We start from the raw sequence: 12,225 nt of genomic DNA, 5'->3' as shown, positions 1-12,225 counted from the left end.
CCTTCCAAAACTTTTCCACCATGAATTGGAAAGCCCACAAACCAGATTTTTTGTCATCATAGCTTTCAACTTGTCCATTTTTAATATGGCCAAGTCTTTCATGCCAAATTGATGCCCTATCATTTGAACTCGTCTTATCAATATGAGAAGTAGAGGCCAGCAAGACAAATAAATCCTTCATCCTCTTACAGGTGCGAATAACATTCATCTTTAAATCTTTGATATTATGAAGGAACTTTACATCCTTTGGGCCAAAGAGAACATAATAATCAGCATCCACCATATTAGCCACAAAAAGGAGATTCTTCTTCATTCTAGACACATGATACATGCTTTTGAGAGTGATGGAATTATTATTCTTACCAAAAAGAATGATGGTACCTTCTTTCTCCATTGGATGAATTGTGTCGTCCATCGTAATGATATCCTCATTTTCCTAATAGTAACAAAAATTAAAGAATTTTAAGCCATCACCAGTAAGATGGTGACCACCTGAGTCCACGATCCAATTATGTTCAAAATTAATGGAAGCCATAGCCTCCACCATAGTAATAGTTGCTGTAAAATATTTGCTCTAATCTTCTTCTACTTTATTTGAGTCATCCTCCTTGTTTGCAGCATTTTCTCTCTTTTATTTGACTCATTAATTCTTCTTAATGTGGCTTATCTTGCCACATCTACAACACTTTACCTTTTTTCGGTTGCCATTATCATTGAAGAAAGACTCCTCATTGGTGTCATTCTTCTTATGCTTCTTCTTATCCTGACCCTTCTTCTTGCTAGAAAAGGGAGCCTCTTCTTCTCCCCCCGAAATAACATGTCCAACCATTTGATGAGCCAAAGATTCCTGCAAAGTAAGAAGATTTTTGAATTCCATCAAGAATAATTGTTGATTCCACCTTTGAATAAATGTGACATAAGGAATATACTCCTTTTGAAGACCACAAATAATATACCTCTTCATACGTGGCTCCGAAATAGGCTTTTCTTGATCTAAAAAAAAAATCTCTGACCACAAATTTTTAATCTTCAAAAAATATTGAGAGATAGAAAGATCACTTTGAGTGGCATTAGCTAATTCATTCTCAAAAAATTGAAGCCGAGCCAAATTCTTTCTGTTGAACAATGCCTTGAGAGTGTTCTAAGTCACCGAAGCCGACTCACAGTCTGTGATGTGCCCAAAAAGATCATGAATAATGATCCTTTTTGGCACAAACTATATTTTTGTATTAGCAACCTCTACCTCCGCATGGCTTCTGCATTTTCTTCATTTGCTGGTGGAGCCACCCTTACATCACTATCAATAATCTCCCATAGGTCTTCACCTACAAGATAGGACTCCATACAAGTCTTTCAAATCTTATAGTTAGAACAGTTGAGAAGCTCTGTGCCAAGCTTAATAAAATGACCTCTAGAGTCTGTTGACATTGCAGAACCAATTTACTTCTTCACAAAGAAATCTTGAAAAATACCAATCACCACTCTAGTGGCTCTGATACTATGTTAAGAAAAGTGGATTTCATGAGCTTGAAAATTTCTTTTCAAAATAGTGGAATACAAAGTTCACACTAGCCCAAGATTACACCAAAAATAGAAGGAGAACAATCAAAATTGGGGACAAGAAAGAGAATTCCATTACATAAGAAGATTACAAGTGGAGTTCTCTACAACGACCCTCTCTAAGTACTCTATTTTGGATTGACCTCTCATCCCCATATTTATAATTACACAAAAGAATTTAAAAAACCAAATATTAATGAATACATATATGACTTTTAGAACTCTTAACTATTTAATACAACTCTTGTAATACTAAAACATGACTCTTAGGTTGCATTTGGTGCACCGCCAGGCAATTTTGGAAGATAATGTAGATTGCCTTCAAGATAGATTGCTACTATTAAATTATCAGTAATATTGATTACTGTGTTTGGTACACGCAGATAATGTTATAGTAAAATTATTGAAAATCTTGATTGACATATTTGGTATGGCAATCAGATTGTTAGTAATGTGCAATCAAATTTTCAAAATACCTCCAGTAATTTTGTTCTGATGCTCTTCTTTTTTCTGGATGAAAAGCGGCAGGAGTAGTATAGGTGTGATGGTCATGTAAAAAAGTGAATAAATATGACATAAGGAATATACTCCTTTTGAAGACCACAAATAATATACCTCTTCATACGTGCCTCCGAAATAGGCTTTTCTTGATCTAAAAGAAAAATCTCTGACCACAAATTTTTAATCTTCAAAAAATATTGAGAGATAGAAAGATCACTTTGAGTGGCATTAGCTAATTCATTCTCAAAAAATTGAAGCCGAGCCAAATTCTTTCTGTTGAACAATGCCTTGAGAGTGTTCTAAGTCACCGAAGCCGACTCACAGTCTGTGATGTGCCCAAAAAGATCATGAATAATGATCCTTTTTGGCACAAACTATATTTTTGTATTAGCAACCTCTACCTCCGCATGGCTTCTGCATTTTCTTCATTTGCTGGTGGAGCCACCCTTACATCACTATCAATAATCTCCCATAGGTCTTCACCTACAAGATAGGACTCCATACAAGTCTTTCAAATCTTATAGTTAGAACAGTTGAGAAGCTCTGTGCCAAGCTTAATAAAATGACCTCTAGAGTCTGTTGACATTGCAGAACCAATTTACTTCTTCACAAAGAAATCTTGAAAAATACCAATCACCACTCTAGTGGCTCTGATACTATGTTAAGAAAAGTGGATTTCATGAGCTTGAAAATTTCTTTTCAAAATAGTGGAATACAAAGTTCACACTAGCCCAAGATTACACCAAAAATAGAAGGAGAACAATCAAAATTGGGGACAAGAAAGAGACTTCCATTACATAAGAAGATTACAAGTGGAGTTCTCTACAACGACCCTCTCTAAGTACTCTATTTTGGATTGACCTCTCATCCCCATATTTATAATTACACAAAAGAATTTAAAAAACCAAATATTAATGAATACATATATGACTTTTAGAACTCTTAACTATTTAATACAACTCTTGTAATACTAAAACATGACTCTTAGGTTGCATTTGGTGCACCGCCAGGCAATTTTGGAAGATAATGTAGATTGCCTTCAAGATAGATTGCTACTATTAAATTATCAGTAATATTGATTACTGTGTTTGGTACATGCAGATAATGTCATAGTAAAATTATTGAAAATCTTGATTGACATATTTGGTATGGCAATCAGATTGTTAGTAATGTGCAATCAAATTTTCAAAATACCTCCAGTAATTTTGTTCTGATGCTCTTCTTTTTTCTGGATGAAAAGCGGCAGGAGTAGTATAGGTGTGGTGGTCATGTAAAAAAGTGACGGATTGGAAGGTGTGGGAAATTGCAAGCATCGAGAGGAGGGTGGGGAAGGGGTGGGCATGCACGGAGGAGCCGTGGAGGTAGTGGGGACGAGCACAAACGAGCTACAGGGGGATGGTGGGAAACAAGGGAGGAGGAGCCGTGGGGAGTGGAGGGATGGTGGGGGGCAGAGAAACCGTGGGCAGGTGAAGAAAGACAAAGGAGTCGCAAGTGAGAGGGGCGCATGCGGAGGAGCCGTACGTAGATGGTGTCGGGGGAGGAGGGAGGGTTGGTCGATGGATTTTGTATGATTTTTTGAGGAATAATTTAGTCTAAAATTTTCATTGTAATATTGTCAAAGAAATAGTAATCTGGATAGCCATCTTTTTTGAGACAATCTGAATTGCCGAAACAATCTGAATTGCCATATAAAAAACATACTAAATACAGCAATCCAATGGATCTTCTTTAAATTACTGACGATTTGGATAGATTGCCTGCTTCGTCCAAATGCAATCTTAAACTTTTATACGGCTTTTACACTGCACATGACTCTTTGATCGTATACTTTGACTCTTTGACTTTTATCTGTATATTAAATAACAAACTATATTTTCTACAAAAAAAAATATAGATTTAACATTAGATAGGTTGAAATTTTAGAAAATAAAAATACTCTAATGATCGAAGTGATTAATTACTGTAGGAAAAAGATATTTTTTTTTTTTTAAATTCCAGGTATTTGGTAGTTCATAAGGATTCAAGTAATGTCTTTTCCACGAACATGATGCATATCATGCTTGCCATGCCAAGAGTTTATCAGTGAATCATGGCAATGATAGCTGCTATCTGCATGTAGTGTATGACATTCCAGGTACCGCCCATCGAACAATAGCAACAATGTATTCCGTACTTGGCAAAGCCTTAGAGGGTTGCTAATGCAAATGCAATGGTTGCTAATTAGCCATTTACTTGCATCACAACAAGTACAATTTAAGCGAAGAAACAAAAAGATTAGCACGAGCGTATGAAAAACATCAATAGCCGACTTGAAGAACCATATTATTAATAAGATTAGTTGCAAAAATAGCTCATTCCAAACAATGCAGCCAAGAGCAAGACAAGAAACTTCAAAAATTATAATGCAGATCAATGTAAAATGGTTTTTTTTTTTTTAATTTAAAAAAACAAAAACCAGAACCATGAAATCGCCAAGAGGAACCATCCATAGCCCTCATAAGCATGGGCATGGGAAGGTGAGTCATCCAAACATGAGCATAGGTAATATAGCCAAATTCAAACCAAACTGCAATTTTCACATAACCATCCTCTTCGTTTTCCATTCAAAACACTGCAAGCATACCAAGGTGGCCCCTGCGTGACTTCCTTGCAAATCCCTCACATTAAACTCCAAATAACAGATACCTAGCACAGACAATGCAATTAGAAGGAAGTCACAACATGACCATCTTTATTTCATCACAAACATCAGCAGCTCTAGGCTTTGCGGCAAACATCCCCATCACATACATATCCTTCCTTGGTCTTTCCCTGCTCTTCACTGTGCTCCTCACCACCTTTCTCCCTGTTCTCCACCAATGCACACCTAGGGTGCAAATCAAAGTTGCACTCGGTGCAGCGGTAGGACCATTTTCCCCCTAGCCCATTGCATCCATCGCAACCGTATTCACCACAGCGAGTCAGCACAAGCTCATGCTCCTCATGGAGTTCATGTTTCAACTTCTCAGGCCACCCCTTCGCCATCTCTTCAATCTGATCCTCCAACTCCTTGATCCTCTCCTCTGTGAATGGATAGGCATCAGCTCCATGGATCATCAAGAGATGTCTCGCATCTGTAGTGACTGTCTTTCCAGTAGGTCCAATGGCAACAAGGGAAGGGATTCCACGTATTTTGAAAAGACGGCTCAAAGTCTTCTTTCGCTCATCCCCGAAGGGGAGTGCCAACCAAGGCATGCCTGAGAAGAAGTCCTCAAAAGAATTCTGGTCTCGATCACTGGAGACGAAGACCAACTCAAAGGCACTGTCCTTCTCTTTGATTTTGTTGTATTCCTCTACCAGTTTAGGTAGGAAGGCACGACAGGGGCCGCACCACTTTGCTGAGAAGTAGAGGAGAATATTCTTCCCAATGAGCTCCGACACTGGAACCTGTGACAAAAAAAGGTGTCAAATATGAATTGGTAGTGCTCCTTGTAAAAGAAATCCTCATCAATGCAAAGTTGGCTACCGAACAAATTTCAAATTCTATTGCCCAATGGCTGCATGAACAAGGATACTCGAGCTATACCAGGATCAATTAATGAATAACATTTGCTCAAATTTTAAAAATATAGTTAATACTATCCCACAATCCTTTAGCGCAAAAGTTGGCAAAAGAACAAATTACCCACAATCTAGCTCGTATTTTGCCTGATTTTGGCTCTTGCTTGGTCAAGAAACAAACCAAGCTAGAGCAGCTAGGTTTTGCTCGTTCAAGCTTGGAGGAATCAGCACAAAATACTGATAAATAGAACATATATAATTTTAATTATTATTTTCTATATGAATAACAAAAAATACAATTATATTTTATAAATTAATATAGATTTTGTAGAATTGAATGTACTAAATTTATAAAATAAAGATACAGGGATTATTCCACCAAATTATATAAATGAGAGCCTCAAACAATCTTAAACTCTCACCAAATTTCTTAAACAAATTGTTTATGAGCAACCGAAGCTTGGCTCGAAATTAAATGAGCTAGATCAAGTTCAACGCGAATATAAAACACGCCAAACTAGAGCCAGGCTCGGCTTGGCTTGTGTCACCCCTGTTTCTGAGTGTAGAGTATTTCTCTAAAATTTTCAAGTTGGGAATGATAGGACGCTGTTTGAAACTACAAGGATATAGCCCTTATGAGAGGAATCATAGTCAAAAAGGATATAATATATGATCCTAGAAAATTAGTATAATGCATTTTGGTTAAGGCCGTGGCATATTTTGCCATTCATTTATTTACATGGATTCACCAAACTTCTGGCTCACACCATCTCAAGTAAACTTTTGTTTACCACCTTTGTAGAGCTAAGAAAGAATCAAATCTATATCAATATGAATTTCAAAAAGAAGATGAAAACTAACCCAAGCAATTAATTGCATGCTCATTGAATAAAATCTTTACCTTGACACCATCTTTGCCAATGACATAATCTAGCTCCCCAGAAACCAGAAGGGACTCCAGCGTCTGTGCTTCCAATTTTGCTTTCGCCTTCTCTGCAAGCATATCCATTTTGTCCTGAGAAAATGGGAATCCTTCCCATGCTTCCTCCCCGTGCTCTTCCACAACCTCAGCTATATTGCTATGCAGAGTCTTCCCGTCAGCGCCAAGAACAACCAAAGTAGGTACAGTCCTGAGTTCAAAGTAGCGAACAAGCTTCCCACAGCTCTTATCCTGGAAAGGGATAGCAAGCCACGGCATAGTGGCAAAGCCTCCTTTGAAGGATGATTCTTCATCATCCAAGGACACCATCACAACTTCAAAGCTCTCTCCCCTTTCCTTCAGCTTTCGATATATTTTCCCAAGCACCAGAGTGAACTCGTCGCATGGTTTCATACCATTAATTGTGAAGTACAGGCATACTATCTTTCCTTCAAGCTCTGACACAGATACCTGCTGGTAAATTGATATAATTAAGAGAACCAAAATAAAATAAAATAAAATAAAGGGGTGCACTAATGGTTACTTAAGAACTTAAATATGAAGATACTCCTTTTAGACAGAAGAATATCGCTATTTGATGAAGAACGCATTGGATATCAAAACCACAATATATAAAAAGATGAAGATAACCTTATTTCCATCGTTCGAAATCAAATAGTCACGGGATGGCGAAACCAGCACGGTCTGAAGAGTTTGCTCCCTTTTAGCAGCCTCTTCATCCTCTTTCAGCTTGTTGATCTTCTCAGGAGTGAAGGGATAGCCCTCAGAGCCATACTCCCTCACGGCCGGTACACCCTTTTCATTAAGTACCTCCCCTCTTGCACCAAGGATGACAAGGTGGGGTATACCCCTCACTTTGAACAGCTCATCAAGGCGATCACGGGCCTTGGAGTCAGAGAATGGAATCGCAAGCCATGGCATCTTTGAGAAGTAACCATTAAATGAATCCTCATCCCTGTCACCTGACACGAAGACAACCTCAAAGTCCTTCCCCTCTGAGGAGAGCTCCCCATAAGTTTCGATCAGCTTTGGGGTGAAGCCCCTGCAAGGTGGGCACCAAGAGGCTGAGAAGTAGAGACCGACAGTTTTCCCTTCAAGATTGGCGATCTTCACCTGAAGAACTCAAATCCAAATTCCTTACCATATTAGAAGAACAATTTCTAGAAAGATAGCAGTTGCAAATAAAACACTCAATAATTATCTGAACTTAAAAGTTTTTTGCAAGTGCCTGTGGATACGTAGTTAATGTACACTTCGTGGAGGGGTGTCGTATCTTAAGCATTTAGTGTTACTTATGTCAATTAGACAACTTCAAATATAACCAAGTAAAATGCTTGCTGGAATTATGTGTTTTTCATGGTTTATCGGATTATCACATTATCACATCATCATGAGAAAAAAAAAAAAAAAAAGACAGGAAATAGAATTAGATCCTTTTTTTTTTTTTTTTTTTTGAAGGTAAAGAATTGGATCCTAAATCAACCTTTTGAAAGAAACTTTTTGGAGGATTTAAAAAATCTAATCCTAAATCGATATTGTCTAAGTACCTGATCACCATTGTTATGGATAAGGAAATCCCTCTCATCGCCGGCAAGAATCGACTTGAGATCGTGGCACTCGCCGCCATCACTGGCGCCGTTGTCCTCATCTCCAACTGCTGCCATTCTCTTCCACCGTATGTACTTCCGCTCTCTCTCTCTCTCTCTCAATCGTGTCTTAGACGATGAAAGTAAAAGTTTAGAGGAATTCATTATATAAACGGAAGGGATTCGTCGTTTAACTTGCTTCCGAAGAAAGAAACACCCACCCGAAGGTAAAATACTCCTTCGGTTCACTCTGTTTAATCTAAAGAGGACGCGTGGCGATTTTAAAATGGTTTCTAGACTATTCCAAGTGGTTGCTATTCGTTAGTTAATACTATCCTGCGAAGGAAGAGAACAAACTAGATAAGGGAATGCATAGCATCTTGACTTCTATTGACTTGTGGGAAGGACACCACCGTTATGACGTGGATAAAACTTTTATGACGTGGAAGGCCTTGAAAGCTCATCTCCAATGTCCACCGGTCACATGGTGCAACCATCACGATAGTATTTGTTTACTTTTAATCATAGATGGATGGCTGTGGTTCCTCCTTAGGCCAAGAATTAATATGGACAAATCTTATCCTACTTTCAACCTACTACGAATGCACTCAAACATCAAATCACCAGCCTCTTTATATTCTTTCATATATATTCTTTCGTACATACTGTCTCCTCCAATGTTAGTCTTATTTGTTATATTTTTCCAGCTGGAAAAGATATTTTCTGCTGGACTTCTCTAGTTATGGTGGAGGAATCATGTGAAAGCAATGCAATTATACTTTATATACTTCCGTCTATGTTCGATATCTCAGAATGTGGATCTTCTACTGCTATTATTCAGTTATTATATTCTAGTTTTTCTGCTTCTTTTTTGTTCATACTGTATTTATCCATTCTATTCTCAAATTGTTGCCATATGCAGGGCAATATCTTTAATTTGCTTCAATGTTATGAGTTTGTCTTGACTAATTACTCTTCTATGTTATTTCTTTATGATTCTAGATGCAATAAAAGCTGTTATGAACGATGCTCTGGTTTGGTTGCATATTCTGTACCTTTTTTGTCATCAACTTTTTTTTTTTTTTTTTGGTAAAACTTTTTTGTCATCAACGAAGTGGCCTTATTATCTTCTGCAGCAACTTGGGTGTATGGGCTGGTTGTGGCATTATCATCTTGTGTTCAGTTGGGTGTTTTTACTACTCCATGTCTTGTTCAAACTTGTACATATTTTAAGTTTGTGGCCAACCTTTTGTATGTATTAAGGTGTTTGGTTGTTTTTGTCACATGTGACTATCGGACTTTGTATTTTTCTTTTCGTATTAAGCTCTGAGCTCTTGTTTCTATAAAAAAAAAAAATCACCAGCCTCTTTCAGATGGCCGAAAGGAAGGATGTTAATTTGGAAGTATTTGGATGTCCCATCAAGTATGCCGTTGGTTCCTTCAAATTTCAATTTTATATCAGAAAAGATGATAGCCGAAATTGTAAGCTCTAAGTGGAGGTATCCCTTACAAGAAGAGCAATCGTTCTCCAATCAGCATCGTTGTCGATTCTTTTATCTTATATATCTTTGGTTATGATATCTTTATAATTCTTTATTAGACTGAAAAAAATAAAATATTTGAACTTTTTTGTGAGAAAATCTTTTAATACGCTTGCTTTCTATATTGGACATGCAAAATTTTTTGTACACCGCTCACGGTGTAGAAAATTTAATATAGAACACAGTACCTTATCCGATTCGATCATGTAGCCACCATTTTTCAATGCGTATTTAATATCCACTATTTCATTTTTTCATTAAAAATTTTGAATGACGAAAATACCTATTTTTTTCTAAAAAAATTATAACATCTTATACCGATATTATGACATTCTGTATTTAAATTATGACTTCCTGCACATAATATCATAATTTTTTTACAGAATATCATAAAGAGAAATTTATAAATGAAGAAAATATTTCTACCAAAATTATAATATCCGATGAACAATTTAAGACATACTGTGCAGGAAGTCGTAATTTTTTCAGAAAAGAAGAAATATTTTGGTCATTCAAAATTTCAAATGAAAAAATAAAACGACGAGCATTAAATATATATTGAAAAATAATGGTTACATGATCCAATCAAATAAGATGGTGCATTCTATATCAATTTTTCTATATCACATATGATGTATAAAAAATTTCTGTACTAAGCATAAAGCCTTCTGGTATAAGCTTACGACCTAGGTTGTATTTCATGGGCATATGGTAGCATTATTAAAAATAACATCGATGCTCTTCCACTTGGCAGAGATTCTGTGATTGTGTTCTTGTGATTGACAAGTGGGATGGGTATAGACATAGATGTCTTTAGGACTGTTGGCTTTCTGCAACCCCTTCGTTCCACGGCCTACTTGGACGTTGAAGTGTGCAATACGGACCTCAACTGCAAGGACTCATGGGCCAAGACCATTTATGGGATTGGAACTTGTTGGCTTCCTTTTCCTCTGGTATGATGAACCAGATTTGTTGCATCTTTCTTGAACAAGGAGACTAGTCTAATCAGCTATATTAGGGATCAAGTAGACTCAATCAAGTCTGTCTTAAAATACATGTATAGCTTGGTCAAAGCACTAGCATTGGCTGGAGCTTTATACAATTTTAAGTGGGTTTGGAAATAGAATGTACGGATGAGGGTCAAAACATTTTTGTGAGTTTGCTATGGGACTAATTGCCAGTTAAACAACTTCTATATAGGAGGGCCATCATAAATGCTGAATGCCGATTTTATAATCTTTGTGAATCATTGGTGGAGGACAGCGATCATGTTATTATTTGTTTTTTGGTTGCCAGTTGGTGGGATCAATTGCAATGCATGTGTGGATCATATCAGTCTCTGCCGACCTTAGTAGATTATATTTCTATAACTCAAATAGAAGCAAGATTTAGAGCTCTGTTTATTTGTATTGTATTTTTTTTATGGAAAAGAAAAGCAAAGAATGCCACTCAATTTTATTAGATAGAAATTAAAAAAATAAAAAAAAATAATGAAGGCAGATGAAGTTCAAAGTGTTACAATTTAATCTCAAAAAGAAAAAAATGTAAATAATAATAAAACAGAGATAACGACTAACAGAGAAAGCTAAACTATCCAAATTATCTAGAAAGCTGAGACAGCTTTAAAAAGTGAGAGAGAAAGGAGGGCTGCAATATCCTCTTTATTGACAGAAACTCCAACATCTGGTAAGGTCAAACTTTAGACAACAATTACTTCTCTCAAAGAACTCTTCAATAGAAAAAAGAATCGAAAATGGAGTCACCAATATAGAAGGAATGAATTAAGATATCGAGTTTCTACTACAGAGTTTGATGACATTGTCATTGCTTAGGAGAGCAATAGATTTGATCTCAACTCTTGAAGGATTATAGGATTCTTTGAACCACCGCACAAATGAAGCTGCTTCTCTTCAAAAAAAACCTTCGAGTTCCACTCTCGTTAGATTTACCAACAAATTACTGCCATAAGTTGATCAACTGTGCGCCGGTATTACACTGTTGATATGGATGGCTTGTAACAAAAGAATCCCCTAACAAACTCCTTCCATCCAGTGGTTAAGGAAAGCTCATTGCTTTATAATTCTCTCGGGTCAGCATCATCTTTTGCTACATCCGTTAAAGCACTAGGGTGATTTCCAACTCTGCTTTTGAAGTTCTTAAAATAAATTCTGATGATGAGGTAACAGATTAAATCCGCAATGGGGTTGATATGGATGGCTCGTAACAAAAAAATCTTCCAACAGGCTCCTTCTTCTGCCATCCAGCAGTCAAGGAAAGCTTATTGCTTTATTATTCCTCAGGTCAGCATCATCCTTTGGTACCTCCATTAAAGTACTTGGGTGGTTTCGAACTCACCTTCCGAAGTTCTTAAAATAAATTTTAATAATACTGAGGTAACGCGCGGAGACGAAATCGGCAATTGGGTTTTGTAATTAGGGATCATATAGGCTTCTTAATTGGAGCTGACGGCAAATTACTGCTACTTCGTCGGTTTCTTATGTAATTAATGATGCACTGCGTAACCTGGCTGCTATTTTATAGGCTGATTGCTGGAATA

The 12,225-nt window shown here is 36.9% G+C and overlaps 1 protein-coding gene across 2 annotated transcripts; it reads right to left on the bottom strand.

Moving 5' to 3' along the window:
• Window positions 1–4,633: 4,633 nt before the first annotated feature.
• On the bottom strand, window positions 4,634–8,285 carry LOC105056708 (probable nucleoredoxin 1-1). 2 transcript variants are annotated; one of them, XM_073248007.1, is made up of 4 exons: window positions 8,089–8,285; window positions 7,172–7,654; window positions 6,503–6,994; window positions 4,634–5,487 (listed from the first exon to the last, which is right to left on the bottom strand). In XM_073248007.1, exons 1-4 carry the CDS (start codon window positions 8,203–8,205, stop codon window positions 4,819–4,821), a joined length of 1,761 nt encoding a protein of 586 aa, XP_073104108.1. In that variant the 5' UTR covers window positions 8,206–8,285; the 3' UTR covers window positions 4,634–4,818. The 2 variants fall into 2 exon arrangements, with proteins under 2 accessions (XP_073104108.1, XP_010937316.2); XM_010939014.4 differs by having other exon boundaries at window positions 6,503–6,991.
• Between the last annotated feature and the right edge of the window lie 3,940 nt (window positions 8,286–12,225).

Source organism: Elaeis guineensis, chromosome 13 (assembly GCF_000442705.2).
Source record: "Elaeis guineensis isolate ETL-2024a chromosome 13, EG11, whole genome shotgun sequence".
Classification (NCBI taxonomy): domain Eukaryota; kingdom Viridiplantae; phylum Streptophyta; class Magnoliopsida; order Arecales; family Arecaceae; genus Elaeis; species Elaeis guineensis.
The sequence above is the reverse complement of the archived record's forward strand: the minus strand, read 5'-3'. Positions and strand labels throughout refer to the sequence as shown.